This window comes from Chiloscyllium punctatum, chromosome 42, assembly GCF_047496795.1.
Source record: "Chiloscyllium punctatum isolate Juve2018m chromosome 42, sChiPun1.3, whole genome shotgun sequence".
Taxonomy (NCBI): Eukaryota; Metazoa; Chordata; class Chondrichthyes; order Orectolobiformes; family Hemiscylliidae; genus Chiloscyllium; species Chiloscyllium punctatum.
Genome location: NC_092780.1, coordinates 49081179 through 49097140, shown reverse-complemented (window position 1 = coordinate 49097140; position 15962 = coordinate 49081179). Strand labels below are relative to the sequence as shown.

Here is a 15962-nt window from a genome sequence, read left to right as displayed (position 1 = left end):
CTTCCAGAGGAATTGATAGATGCAGATTCAATTGCAATGTTTATAAGATATTTGGAAAAGTACATGAATAAGAAGGTTTTTGAGGGACATGGGCCAGGACCAGCCATGTGGGACTATTTTAATTTGTGACTGCGGTTAGCTTGGACTGGTTGAACTAAGACCCTCCGGGGTGTGGGGCGGGGGGCGGTGGGCGGTGGGGGGGGGGGTGGGGGGGGAGGGGGAGTATCTTTCCAAGGGGTCTGTTTCCAGAGGATCTGTTTTGGTGGAGGGAGAGGGGGGAATGTGTTTCCGGGAGTCTGTTTCAGAGGGGTGTGTTTCCGGGGGTCTGTTTCGGTGGGGAGGGGGGGCATGTATTTCCGGGTGGGGGGTCTATTTCCGAGGGGTCTGTTTCTGGGGAGGGGGGGAATGTGTTTTCGGGAGGGTCTGTTTCAGTGGGGGGGGAGGAGGGGGGGTATGTATTTCCGGGGAGGGTCTATTTCCGAGGGGTCTGTTTCTAAGGGGGGGAATGTGTTTCCGGGGGGGGGGGTCTGTTTCCGAGGGGTGTGTTTCCAGGGATCTGTTTCCAGGGGTCTGTTTCTGAGGTGTGTGTTTCTGGGGGGGTGTATTTCTGGGGGGAGTCTGTTTCTGTGCTCTCTGACTCTGTGACTGGAATCCCTTTGCAATAAGCCTGGGACAGACGATCCCTCAGTCTGATGTTTCCTTATCTGTAGTTGTTGATATGGGATGCTTCTGTGGTCTCGGGCAGGTCCTGGTCTTTGGGTGGTCACACCAAGGTGGTCTCTCTGGGCCTGGTCATCCTGATGATGTTCACCGTGAGGTACAAGGAACAGGAAAGGCTGTGTCGCTCAGCTGGATGATGAAGGTGATCTCTGGAGAGACCACGGACAAAGGTGCAAAATCAAAGTGAGCTGAGGTTCCACGTTACCCCTTTTATTCATTTCTTCGTGCCCCTCATGAATATACAGTGGCCGGCGTCCAACGCTAGCATTGGCTAGGGTCAGGAAGATTCAATGAGGTGACTACTTTCCATATTTGGAGTTCGTGGAGCAAATTTTTCAATTTTCAGCTGTCACGTGCTGTCCAGGATATATTCCGACCCGGCTCCCACCTCACCTGCCTGTCACCAAGTCTGTGTGACACGTTTCTGCCATGGCAGGGTCACTGCAGCTGGGAAACAATGGCTCTTTCTGAAACAGTGTGGACATTAGCCCCTGGCCAGGCAGTGTCCATGTCTGTCTGGTTTAGACGGGAGGTTGGTTGTCCAAGGCCGGGCTGTATAAATATTGGCTGTCCCGGATCCGCCGTTTGTAAACTGCAGACTCCGGCTCAGTTCAAACTGGGCTTCCACATTTCGGGTTCCTCTCCATGCCAATGGAAAAAAAATAAATCAATATTTCAGTAACTACCCTGGAGGAAAGGGGCCACATGACCCCTCTGTCAAAACGGCAGCCAGTCTTTTAAGGATTTGTTTCTCAACTGTTCTCTCCTCTTTTAATCCAGAGTTTATAAAAACACCACAAAAAAAATGTGGTCCTCACTACATGCAGTATACATGACGAAGACCCACTATTTTCTCTGTATCCTGAGATCTAATAGATATAACATAAAAGGAATAAAACAAATGACGATATATTTCATTGGCAGGTTAAGGTGAGCTCTGTGATTAGAACGAAACCTCATCCTTCCATTGACGCAGCCCATTCTGTCTGGGTCTTGCATTTGCCTTCAGCAGAACACAGGTAACAATCAGCCCACAGCCCCCCAAAACCCTTCAATCTCAATTGTACACATGAGATGTGATGGGATGGGATTGTACTGTAGGCCCTCCCAGTAGTCAGAGGGGATCGAAAAGCAAATATGTAGAGAGCTCATAAATATATGCAAGAATAATAAGGTTGTAAAAGGGGATTGTCATTTTCCAAATATTGACTGGGACTACCATAGTGTCACACGTTTAGATGGTGACGAATTTGGTAAATGTGTTCAAGAAAATTTTCTTTATCAGTATGTAAATGTTCCGACTAGAGAATAGCAAAACTTGACCTTCTCTTGAGTAGTAAGGGCAAGTGACAGAAGAGTTAGTCAGGGAATGCTTCAGGACTAGTGATCATAATGTTATTCATTATACAATCGTTCTAACAATGGATAAGTCTTCCAGAAAAGTTCAGGTTTGTCATTGGAGAAAGGCACGTTTTAAAGGTATGAAACAAGAACTTTCGAAAGTTGATTAGAATAGACTGTTTGCAGGTAAAGGGATGACTGACAAGCGGGAAGCCTTCAAAAGTATGACAGTGAGAATTCAAAGGCATTCTATTCCTTTTAGAGTGAAGGGTAAGGCTGGTAAGAATAGGGAACAATGGATAAATAAAGTTATTGAGTTTGTAGTCAAGAATAAAAAAGAATCATATATGATAGACAACAAGGATCAATGAAGTCTCTTGAAGAGTATAAAGAGCATAGAGACATTCTAATGGAATCAGGGTAACAAAGAGGGTATATAAGAGGGCCGTGCAGATACGGTTAGGGAGAATCCAAAAAGGTTCTACAAATCCATCAAGATCAAGAGAGTAAATGGAGAGAGAGTAGGATCCCTTAAAGATCAACAAGGTTGGCTTTGTGTTGAACCTCTGGAGAATGGAGAGATATCAAATGAATATTTTATCAGTTTTTACTGACAGAGAAAGACATAGAGACTAGATAACTTGGGGAAATAAATGTTAGTGGGCTGAAAACAGTTCATATTACAGCAGTTTAAGTGCTGGATGTCTTAGAAAACATCAAGGTAGTTACATCTCCAGGATCTTATCAAATGTATGTCAGGACATTGTAGGAGGTCAGGGAGAAGGCTGCAGGGTTCCTAGCACAAATATTTGTATTATCTATAAACATGGGTGAAGTACTGGATAGCAGGAACATGGCTAATGTTGTGCCATTGTTTAAGAAAGGCTGGAAGGAGAAATCTGGAAACTAGAGCCATGAGTCTGACATTGGTGGTTGATACATTATCAAGAAAGGAAACCATAGAATCCCTACACTGTGGGAACAGGCCATTCAGCCCAACAAGCCCACAATAACCGTCTGAAGAGTTTCTTGCCAAGACCACTTCCCCTACCATATTACTGTACATTTCCCTTGACTAACCCAACTCACCTGAACATCCCTGAACACTATGGGCAATTTAGCATGGCCAATTCGCCAAGCTTGCACATCTTTGGACTGTGGGAGGAAACTCACGCAGACACAGGGAGAATATAGGAGAAAGTGAGGACTGCAGATGCTGGGGATCAGAGCTTAAAAACGTGTTGCTGGAAAAGTGCAGCAGGTCAGGCAGCATCAAAGGAGAAGGAGAATCGACATTTCGGGCATAAGCCCTTCTTCAGGAATGAGGAGGGAGTGCCAAGTAGGCTAAGATAAAAGGGAGGGGCATTGGGAATGCGATAGGTAATACCTAGGTAGATACCTATCGCATTCCCAACGCCCCTCCCCCAAGTCCCTCCTCCCTATCTTTTATCTTAGCCTGCTGGACACACTTTCCTCATTCCTAAAACAGGGAAAATATGCAAACTCCACACAGACAGTCACCCAAGGCTGGAATCAAACCTGTGAGGAGCAGTGCTAATCACTGAGCCATTGTTTCAGTGATTCTGAAAGATAGGATATACATATATATGGAGAGGCAAGAACTGATCTGGGATAGTCAGTATGGTTTTGTGTTAGGAAAATTGTGACACACAAACTTGATTGAGTTTTTTTTTAATGAAATAACCAAAAAGGTTTATGATGGCAGAGCAGTAGATGCTGTTTGCTTGGAGGTTAGTAAAGCCTTTGACAAGGTTTTGCAAGCTAGACTAATTCGTAAAATTAGATCATATGGGACTCAGGAGAGCTTACCAGAAGGATACAGAATTAATGGTAAGAAACACAAATGGGGGTGATGGAGGGTGAGTACTACAGGGATCGATATTGGATCTGATTTTGTTTGTCATTTATATCAATGATGTGATGAGAATATGGGAGACTTGGTCAGTAGGTTTGCTGACACAGACAGTGAAGAAGGTTATTGAAGATTACGAGAATCTTGATCAATTAAGGCAGTGGGCTGAAAAGTGGCAGATGGGGAATAATTTGGAGAAATATAAGATATTGCAGTTGGGTAATTTGAACAAGAGCAGGAGTTATATAATTAACGACAGGGCTCTGGGTAGTGTTGGAGAACAGTCAGCCTGAGTGGGTCAGGTATATAATTTGTTGAACTTTATGTTGGATGTAGATAGGGTGGTTAAGAAAACAATTAGCACACTTGCCTTAATTGCACAGCCCTTTGAGTATAGGCGTTAGGATGTCAGATTGAGGTTATACAGAACATTGGTGAGGCCTCTTCTGTACAAACTGTGTGTAATAGGAAGGATAATATCAAACTAGAGAGGGTTCAGAAAATATTTACCAGGACGTTTATGGGAAAGGAGGGTTTGAGATATAAAAACAGACTGAAAAGACTGGGACTTTTTTCACTGGAGAGTAGGAGGCTGAGGGGTGACCTGATAGAGGTTTATAAAATCAGGAGGAACCAGGGTCTTTTCCCTCGGCTGGGGAGTTCAAACTAGCTGGCATATTTCTAAGATGAGAGGAGAAAGATTTAAAAAAGAGGCAATAATTTGAGAGTGGTTGATGTATGGAATGAACTGACAGAGAAAGTGGGGAATGAAGGTACAGCTACAGTATTTAAAAGACATTTGGATCAGTTGGTCAGGATAGTGGCCAAACACAGGTAGGTGGGACTAGTTTAGTTTGGTAACCTGGTCACTGTGGGCTGGTTTGCTCCAAGACTCCCAGGTGGTCAAGGTGCTTCCACCATTTTGAACATTCCCTTTCCTCAGCAGCCCTCATCGACACCTCACAGACGCAGGAAATCTCCCACTTTGCTTTGGTACAGAGAGTGTTGGATTGAAAAGGGTTAACTGAACTTGTTTGTTCACTGACTGTGATTAGTGTCACTCTCCATGGATCATGAGGGATTCACTGGAGGGTTCCCTCTTTCCAACGTGATATCCCATTGTGCCAGAGGGAGCATTCCAACTCCCATCAGTGGGATCTACACCACCCACAGAGAGGGAGGGAGGGAGAGGACAGGAGGGATCGCAGTCTGACAGTAATGGACTGGAACATTACACCAATGGATCGCACATTAACCTGGGCACTTCAAATGGTTTCATTAAATTGAATGTCATTTGAAGCTAAGATCGGATATGGTCTCCAGATTATTCAAGCAGCTTACTATCCCATTCTCGCTATTATTGGTGTCCCTGGTAAGTCTCTCCAATGTTATATTGAGGTGAATGTTCTTGTCATTTGTGATTTGAAGACTGAAGCCACGACCTTCAGTGTCAGACACAGCCCCGGTTCGATCCCACTTCTTGGACAATGTCTGATACTGAAGCAGTCTGGTCACATCTGCACTGACCCCTCTCCGTCACTATCACCAAACCTGCTCCTCACAACCTCCACCATATTGTCCTCTGTCTCAGTCTCAGCCCATCTGCTGCATCAACCCATCGCCATGTCTTTGTTAACCCCAGGTTTGGCTGCTCCAGTGTTACCTTCACCACCCTCCCAGGGACAAACCTGCAGAAAACACAGACCATGCAAAACTCTGTGGTCTCAGCCACTGAATGCTTTATTAACTGCTCTCCCGACTTGTTGTTAGTTTATGTTAGTTGCCAGTCTGTCCTCATACACTCTCTTTGTTTCTGTGATATGGTTTTTCACTTACCAGTGAACCTTTGACATCATGTTGTCTCCTTAAAAACACCAAACAGAACTTTGTTTTCTTCAGAGTCGTGAACACTTCAGCACATCAGGGAGCCCACTCAGTCTGCACCAACCTTCTGAAGAGCATCCCATACCCTATCCCTGTAACCCCACATTTCCCATTGTTAATCCCCAATGATTAGATACAATGGGTAATTTATCATGACTAATCCACTAACCTGCACATCTTTGGGCTGAAGAGGAAACCCACACAGACACAGAGAGAATGTGTAAACTCCACACAGACAGTCACCCGAGGCTGGAATTGAACCCGGGTCTCTGGCGCTTTGAGGCAGCAGTGCTAACCACTGAGCCATGAAATGGTGGAGTAGATTTGAGAGACCATACTCCTGCTCCCTGTTCGTATCTTTATAGGGAATCGAGTGGGCCACACTGCTTTTAAATTACTGTATAGCCTGCACGGTTCCACGTGCTCAATGTGGTACAAATAGGAGGAGGGGTCTGAGTGTGACACCAATCAGCTTTGACACGTGTCTTTAAAACATGTTCTGTGCCTGTCCACTGAATAGCAGTGACCGTCACTCTCAGCTGGACATGTGCTCATCCACATGAGGAGCTCCCTCTAGTGTCACTGAGACAGCCAAGCAGCAGCTGAGGGGGGTGGGTGGGGGGACAAGGGGAGTTGGATTTGGGCTTGCTGCTGGAACGATAATGAAGGTGTTGTGGATCCCTTTTTAGGAAGTTGTATTGTGAGATATTACAAACATTCAGAGGGACTGGAGGATTCATTGATCAAGCTCTAGGCCAAGCCTGGGCCTGGGTCTAGAATTACAGTGCATCTGGGTCTACAACTGGGGGATCTGTCTGACTCCCTGACTGGATAACAAGATGAAGAGGTGGAGAAAAGGGCTGCACACCCCTCCTTCCTGGGTTTCCTGTGGGAGCTTCTGAGAGCCAGGAAACAACCAGAGACTATAGTAAAAAGGCAGAAATACAAAAGGAATAAACTCCAGATTACTACCAGGTTCACATGGTAACGCACATGGGGTCAAGAAGATCAAAGAGTCGAATGTGAAGCTCAGAGACTGATAGAAATAAGTTTTAATTTATAATTTGCTCTGGGGGAAGGATGGAGATGGATCTTGAGGGAGCAGTTGATGAGATGAGATTACTTACAGTGTGGAAACAGGCCCTTCAGCCCAACACCTCCACACCGACCCTCCGAAGAGCAACCCACCCAGACCCATTCCCCTACATTCACTCCTTCACCTAACACTACTATAATTACAGCCAATTCACCGAATCTGCACATTTTTGGAATGTGGGAGGAAATCAGAGCACCTGGAGGAAACCCACGCAGATACTGGGAGAATGTGCAAACTCTCCCCAGACAGTTGCCTGAGGCCGGAATTGAACCTGGGTCTCTGGCGTTGTAAGGCAGTAATGCTAACCACTAGTGTGCTCGTGAACTCTAAAATGGGGGTAATGAATAGGGTTTGAAACTGGACAGTGAGAGGAAGGTTCACAGATATACAGGGGAGCAGGAAAGCAGATACAAACAGTCTACAAAGAGGTACAGATGGATTATGTGTGTGGCAAAAAATATAATGAGGTAAAATGTAAGGTTCCCCACTATGGAAGTAAATGTATGAAAGAAAAGTTTAAATTAAGTAGAGACAAGGTAGAATGCTATAATACAGACGACCCTCCAGCTCCTCATGTAAAGGAGAAGGATTTACAGGAACTGAAGTCATTCTCTGTCCACGATGATGTCATTGGTGTGTGACCTCACATCCTCCATCATAGTGAATACCACCATCCTGTAGCAACCTCAATGGCTTCAGCCTGAAGCAGTCAGCCTTTCCACCATCATCAAGCAGCTACTACAAAGGGTTCAGAAAAGAGTTTGAGGATGTTGCCAGGGCTTGAGGGTTTGAGCTATAGGGAGAGGCTGAAGAGACTGGGATTGTTTTCCCTGGAGCATCTGAGGTTGAGGGGTGACCTTATACAGGTTTATAAATATTGAAGAGCATGGACAGGGTAAATAAACAAGGTCTTCTCCCTGGAGTAGGAGTGTCCAGAGCTAGGTTTAGGGTGAGGAGGAAAAGATTTCAAGGGACTGAAGGGCCACATTTTTCATGCAGCGCGTGGTGTGTGTTTGGAATGAGCTGTCAGAGAAATTGGAGACCAATAAAATTCCAACTTTTAAAAGACATCCGGATGGGTATATGAACAGGAAGAGTTTAGAGGAATATGGGCCAAGTGCTGGCAAATGGGACTAGATTATTCTAGGATATCAAGTCAGCATGGAGGAGTTGGACTGAAGGGTCTGTTTCCATGCTGTAATCCCTATGACTCTGTGAGTCTCTGATCCACTGGTCATATTCCCTTTCTTAAGATCAATATCACTCCTACACCTGCTCTTCTCCAGATTTTCATTTCTGATCTGCTCCTCTTCTAGTGTGAAGAAAAGAAAATGATTCAGCAATCCCAAATATACAATTTCTTACAAATGAAAGCAGGCATGTTTAATTTCATCCCCAATTTTAATCTCTTGCTAATGATGGCTTTCATTGAATGATAATCCTTCTTGCTAGTACAGAAAATAATCGTTGGTAAGATTATATCAATATATCTCTGGGTACAGTAATACTACTTAAAATCACAAGAGGTCCACAGTGAAACTTATATTTTTGCTCTCTGTCTGGTGTATAATTCCCCTGTTTCTTTTCTCCCCACAGCCATACTAGTGACAATTGGCATCCTGTCTCGGGGAAACTGTGGCCTTTCAAAGTGTGTGACTTGCTACCTGATGGCCATGGCAGTAGCAGATCTACTCGTCATTGTCCTTGATCTGATCATGAGACATATTCCAATTGTTTTTGAGGAGCAGTTTATTTTCTTGGAATCAATACCTGCCTGTAATATTCACGCAGTCTTTTTATTTGCAGCCACTGGGTGTTCCATTTGGTTCACTGACACTTTCACATTTGATCGATTTCTGGCCATTTGTCACCAGAAGCTGAAAAGTAAATATTGCAACAAAAAAACGGCCACAGTAGTTCTGGGAACAGTGACTGTGATAAGCTGTTCAATGAACATCATCTGGTATTTTATGTTCACTGGTCACTATTACCTTTGGAACTCCCCCTGGTTTTGCATTGTAACCCTCGAGGTTCAGTATTCTCAGGTCTGGGCTGTAATCGAGTTCCTCCATTACACTGTAACTGTTGTAGTCCCATGTTTCCTGATTCTGCTGCTCAACATTTTCACTGTCAGACATATTTTAGTGAGCAACAGGATCCGGAGACAACTCCGGCCTCACGGCAATGGAGAGAGTCCCAGGGATCCAGAGATGGAAAGTCGGAGGAAATCCATCATTTTACTGTTCGTTATCTCGGCCAATTTCATCCTGTTGTGGGCATTGTTTGTGGTGTATAATATGTGGAGTCGACTCCTCGATTTCGGTTACGTGATTATTTATCTCAACAAATACGTGCAGGAATTGGGCTTCATGCTGCAGCTCCTGAGTTGCTCCACAAACACTTGTATTTATGCCGTGACCCAGACCAGGTTTAGAGAGAAGGTCAAGAATGTGCTGATATATCCCTTTACGTCAATTGTTAAATTCATTATTGAATGACAAATATCAAATTACCAAGATTTTTGAGTATTTTCCTGTTGCATTTCTCATTTCCAGAGTAAAGGGTGGGTCTGGGATCTTCTCTCCATGCTGATGGAGAGATGGTTGCCAGAATTGCTTTCCACGGTAACATAAGAGTTTGGGGACCACCCTGCCGGGGGCTGTGTGTTGCCTGTTTCCATGGTGATGATGGCATGGTGGACTGGGGGTAACCATGACATTCGTTGCCACCGCTCAGTGCACTCACCCATTGGTGAAGGGGCAGCATTGACCCCCCACCCAGCAGTCTCCATAGCAACAAGGCTGACCATCACCACCACAAAGTAACTGCAAGTAGTGAGATGATCCTGGGTTTGCCTCTGCCCACCAGGGGTGTATTCCTAAAGGCCCCACTCACAAAGACCTTGCCCATGCTCGGGAATATCAACTTATGTTTCCTCCTGTGATTCCATGTCTCGGAGTCTCCATGGGATGTTTTAGGTGTGAATAAGATGATTTAAATATAAGTTACATGATAGAGTCAATGTGTCTAGAAAATGGTTACTCTTAGTCTACTTGACTCAATAAATACTCAATAAAATTTGTCAAGCTTTCAATATTATTCTGACAATACTATGGCTTTAAGAAATGTACTTTTAGTAAAGAGAGTTTGAGACAGAGATAGTGAGCTGTCTATTCAAAGCCAATGTGGTAAACAGCTTGGAAAGCCTTGATGATTTTCTTTTTAAAAGCTGGAACAATAGAAGCAGCCTGAATGGGTGGGGTTAATCTCCCACAGAACCAGGATGTTTAGTTTTAGTTTCAGCAGTTGCTGGGGTCTTGAAGCTGGATGTGGAAGCTCTTATTCCTCTCTGTGTTCCAGCGAAAGGCTGGGGTTCTCTTCCTGCTGCGAGGATTGTATGTGAGACCATCTGTTTGCCTTTGCCAAGGGTGTGTTGCTGGGGTGTTCCTATATTAGAACTGTTTATTAGTAGTTAAAACATCTATTATTTCGTTGAGCATTTTGATAAGAGTTTACAGTTAAGACCATTCTCTTCTTTGAAATCTTTCCTTAGGTCCCTACTAAAGTCTCTGCCTGCCTTGGAGAAACGTTCAAGCACTATGTCCAAGTCCTCGAAATTCTCTTTGTGGGTCTTCCTTGTTCTTCGCACATCATCCAGATAAATGGTGACCTGGAGTAGTCCTTGTAAAATGTTCTCCATGGTCTGTTGAAAAATGGCCCAGGCTGACGATACCCCACAGAGCTGTCACCTATATTGGTACAAAGCCTTATGGGTATTAATTGTAGCATCGTTCTGGGAATCCTCAGCTAACTGCACTTGCCAGTATGCAAGGCTCATGTCCCGTTTTATGAAGGACAAACCCCCTGCCAGCATGTGCATAAATCTTTTATTTGAGGGATTAAGTATTTATCTAACTGTGAGAAATGGTTTACTGTCGTTTAAAATTGCCACAAAGGCCAAGCGACCCATCAAGATTCACCCTCGGTATAATCGGTGCTGCCCAGCCCACAAACTGGACTGGTTTGGGGTTACTTTGGCTTTCCAGCTTGCTGATTCTGCCTCCACGTCTCCCTGTAGATGGCACTGGGCGGGCCTTGCGGAATCGTGGGATTGCTTCCTGGTCAAGGTGCAAGGTAGCCTTGTTCCCTTTGATAGTCCCTGGACACCCCACCCCCCCACCCCACCCCGAAAACCTTCCAGGACTTTAATCAGACAGCCATTTTTTGTTTGAAACATTTTGGGCCAATCGAGGTGAACTTTATTGAACCAATACCCTCCCATCAGGCTTGGGCCCAAGTCAATGGGAACTTAACCAGCTGCTTCTCATACGAGACTGGAACTGGAGTTGTCCCTTTAATCTGTAAAGGTTCCCCAGTGGAGGTTCTCAGTCGAGCCAAGAACTGATGCAAGCTTAAGGATTGGAGTCCAGGGCAAACTGTGTAAAAGGCTGGTTCTGCAGTGATTGGTACAGCCACACTTGGATCAACCTCCATTAGAACTGGCTGAGCAGTTAATCAGATATTTAATTTGGTTCTGGTTTGGCTATTATCTGTTCCAAGCCAGATGTAGGTGGAATTTTCAGGGTGTGCACTCTCCTGGATATCAGTCTCTTACTCAATTCAGGCCAAGTGGGACTCTTTTTCTGTCTTGAGTCTGCATTCAGGCGGAAACTACAATGGTTTGCTGATCCAGATCCTGATGAAAATGTTAACCCGTTTGGCCAAGGCTTGGCTTTGTTTTGGGGTTTTGCTGTGGGCTGACCGAGAGTCCAGGATATGCCGTGTGAGGCTGTGTAATTACCTTCACTCCAGTGGAGTCTCCCAAGCTCAGCCAGCCTGGGGAGAGAACACTCTGTGACTCATATACCCCACTTGCTGCATTCTCTAACTACAAAGCCAGTTGTAGCGCCTGTTTGAAGTTTGTTCAGCTTCAGCAATAGGTACTTTTGCATGGTTACATCATTAATCCCAAATAGCTAATGGTCTCTCAGCATCTCATTAAGAGTGAAACCAAAGTCACTTGCCTATGTCAGTCACTTTAACCTCATCAAAACTCCCCACATGGATTCCCTTGGTTCTCAAACTGCCGAGTCAAACCAATCGCAGCTTAGAATTAGAGAGGGCATGGGGTCGGAATGTTCTATAAGTAAATCCATCAACTCTTGAAAGGTTTTTTTTTATCTGGTGCCTCAGGAAATATAAGACTCCTAAAAACCGACAAAGCTGTGGGTCCACAAGATGTCGGGAGAATTACTCATTGCTTTTTATCTGCCCCAATATAATTTACCCCGAGAAAATATCACATTCTTTCCACATACTGGGCCTGGTCTTTAACGCCAGGATTGAACAGGTCAAGCTCCCAAATAACAACACGATGCTGGAATTCTCTTGACACCAGTGAAATAACTCCACAGAGGCCAGTATCCCATCACCTTTATTTCCACATTCATTGTACTTGACACTAATCCAGCTCCCTCAGAACCAGCTCACAGAGCAAGCAGAAACTCTGACCCTCCTGGTTATTTTGGTCAACCAGGGCTCCCTGATTGGGGCTGTTAACCTGGTCCAATCAGGGAACTTAGATTCTATGAGGTCTACCTGGCTGACCCAGTTTCAATTAGTACAAGGGCATTGCGTTATTAGGTTGTTTTTAATAGAAATAGTTAACAGATATGGAGAGAGGCAGGAGACTGGGACTGGATAATAGAAGCAGTGCAGGTATGATGGGATGAATGGCCTCCTTCTGTCTCAATTCTGGAACGTGTTTGAACCTCTGTGATGTGAGGCAAAATTAGCTGGTATCTGAGGAAGGGAATAGAGTATGATATTGATAGAGAATGGTGAGGAAGGATGGGAAAGGACTCAAGGGAAACATTAATGCCAGCATGACTTATTCTGAAAGCTGTGCATTTATGGAAATCTCCTTAAAAGCTGAATCTGCAAAAGCCAATCAGGAAGAACCTGCCAGAACAGCCTGGAGGTTCATCATCTGTCACTGAGGCAGTGTTTGGGAGGGTGGGGTATGTCTGTGTCTGTGTCTGTGGAGGGGGTGTCAATGGTGCTGTTGAAAGCACGTACCTTTTTCCATTGTGTTCCTTCCTTTTTGTTTCAGATTATTAATGCTATGCACTTTGTTTTCTTGTCAAACAATGAAGATTGCATTGGTCAGCACAGTCTGCGTTCCCCAAAGCAACAGCAAAGTCCTTGGAGAAGTCTGGCCAAGTGTACAATTATTGCAAGATGTACAGAGTGTGATTTCCGTGGCTGCAGGAGCTGACCTAGTGGCCTGTCAGCAGTCAGGGAACCAGACGTGTTCCTGGCAGGAATCTCCACCAAACAGACAGCAGCTTGTCACATCTGGCCATCGGCCACATCGTAATACTCTGCACAGAGAGAAACAGCTGGTCGTGACATTCAGAAATCAAAAAGCATTGAGTAAGCCTAATCGGGAAATGCATTGCAATGTTTCTGTCCCATTTCCTCAGAGATTTGCAATGATTTATAATCCTACAGTACCTTTCAAATAGTGAAACATTCTGATGCACTTCACAGGGATATTAACGGAGGAAAATTGACATCAACTCCAAAAAAAAAGGAAATACTAGAGAAAGAAACTAAGCGACTATCATGAGCACCAGACAGACCAAAGAAGTTTGAAGTTAGTAACGTACTCTTTGAAGAGGACTCCATGTTGCAAAACAGAGGTATGTGACTAAACCTGTAATGTTAAACCTCAAGGTTAATGTTTGGGACATGGATTCAAATCCCAGCATGCCCCTGTGGTGGAAATTTTAAAAAACTGGCTAAATGGTGACTGTCAAACTATTACCCATAATCCCACCTGGTTCACCAATATCCTTTGGGGAAATCTCCCAGTATTCCCTGCTCTGGATAAAGATGACTCCAGACCCCACAGCAGTTTGGTTGTCTCACAGTCCTCTAGGCATCCAGTGATGAGTAATATATGCTGGCATCCCATGAATAGGTGGTGTTTATGGTGGGCAGTGGGTAAGGTTATCTCCGAGTAACGGGACCTTGACCAGATGGACCAATGGGCCGAAGAGTGACCGATGTGATTTAATGTAGGCGAATGTGAGGTGGTGTACTTTGGTTGGGAAAATCAGAGCAGGACTTATACAGTTAACAGTCGGACTGTGGGCAGTGTGGCCAAACAAAGAGACCTTGGGATGCAGGCTCATAGTTCCTTGACAGTGGTGTCACAGGTAGACTGTGTGGGGAAGAAGGAGTTTGACTTGCTTGTGCTCATTGGGTCAGTGCATTGAGTATAGGAGTTGGAACATCATGCTGCAGCTCTATGGGACATTGGTGACGCCAGGTTTGGAATACTGCGTTCAATTCTGGTCACCGTTCTGCAGGAAGGATGTTGTTAAACTTGAGAGGGTATCGAAGTGATTTACAAGGATGTTGCTGGGATTGTAGAATTTGAGCGATAGAGAAGAGGCTGAATAAACTGGGGCTGTTTTCCCTGGAGCGCTGAGGTCTGAGGGGTGAGCTTATTGATGTTTATAAAATCATGAAGGACATGATAAGGTAAATGACCAAGGTCTTTTCCCCAGGGTGAGAGAGTCCAAACTCGAAGATGCAGGTATAAGGTGAGAGGGGAAAGATTTATAAGGGACCTAAGAGGCAAAGTTTTCATGTAGAGGGTGCTGTGTGTATGGAATGAGCTGCCAGAGGAAGTGGTGGAGGCTGGTACAATTACGGCATTTAAAAGGCATCTGAATGGGTACACGAACAGCAGGGGGATAGAGGGATATGGGCCAAATGCAGCTAGGTTAGATTGAGCTGTGAGATAGACCAAAGGGTCTGTTTCCCGTGCTGTCTGATTCTGAGAGTCAGCTAACCTGTCAGCTGACTGCTCCTCTTGTGAATTCCCTGTGTTTCTCCCTGCCTTCCATTTCCTGACGTATTGCAGCTTCTGGGATGTTACTTACATCCTCGATAGTTCTCTTTCTTTTCCTTGATACGGTGAGGCCGGACCAGGTTAGGATGAACAGAATAGAGTTGAGTCCCTATAGTGTGGAAACAGGCCCTCTTTGGAAGGTCAGCCTCAATTTGATGGGCTGAGTGGCCTGCTTCCATACTGTGGGGATTCTGATCTGTAGAGAATTCAGATCTCAGCATATGCCTTGGATTTGAGCTCACGCCCTAAGAACATTATCCTGAGGTTTTAGATTACTCGTTCATTGACGTTACTGCTGCGCTAACATCTTCCCAAGTTAAAAGTTAATAGAGTTGGTTTATTAACAATGACAGAGATGGAGGTGTTTACTCGATAGGAGCCGAAACACACTGATATTGTTGCAGCTTACCTGAGGCAGGACGTACATCAGCCCCGACGGTTCCTGTAGCACTCGGTGGGGGAGGTGGGGGAACGGCTTTACTAGGAGAAAATCCAACAGCTTCTGGTTAATCACCAGCCCCTGACTGCAGTTTGCTGACTGGTGGCCCGACTGACACTTTATTCATCTCTAAATAGAGCTGCTCTAACCCACTGGCTCATGGTGAGATTTACCAGCTCTGTCCCAGTGCCAGGTTGGCCAACTCTGGGCCACAGATACACTGCAATCTGCCTGGGGCCCTGGCAGCTACCTGCACCATCTCTCATGGGGGCGACGCAGTATGGCACATGGAGAGGCAGCTTCAGGGCAGGTTATGGCCAAGAAGGGGCAGAGATTTCCTGCAGATTGATCATTCACAGCATTGGCTTTGAGGACGCCCACTGCCCAATCATTGGTTTCTTTGGTGTTAGCTTTAAGCTGAGAGTTAAATGCTCATTTCCAGATTTTTTTGGGGTTTGCTTGTTGCAATGGTGTACTTTATATAAACTGGCCCATGGAAATTGTACAATTGACGGTGGGAGGAAGATAAAAACTGTATTCGATGCAGCTATTCTGCCCCAATCCTGTAATCCAAAGAACAAGGAATTCTCCTGATGTCTCGAAAACTCGGATTGATCGGTTGTTTGTGTCTGGTGGGACTTGGCTGCTGCTTGTGTCTGAGGATGGAATCCACACAACAAAACAG

General features: G+C 45.0%; 1 protein-coding gene across 1 annotated transcript in view; it reads right to left on the bottom strand.

Moving 5' to 3' along the window:
- Nucleotides 1-12332: 12332 nt before the first annotated feature.
- Nucleotides 12333-15962, bottom strand: part of LOC140465535 (proline-rich protein 29-like) — a 98733-nt gene continuing 95103 nt past the window's right edge. The window contains exons 4-5 of the mRNA XM_072561074.1: nucleotides 15248-15318; nucleotides 12333-13297 (exon numbers count right to left, since the gene is read on the bottom strand). Of these exons, the coding sequence (XP_072417175.1) occupies nucleotides 13266-13297; nucleotides 15248-15318 (103 nt within the window). The 3' untranslated portion in view covers nucleotides 12333-13265. The remainder of the gene's footprint in view (nucleotides 13298-15247; nucleotides 15319-15962) is intronic.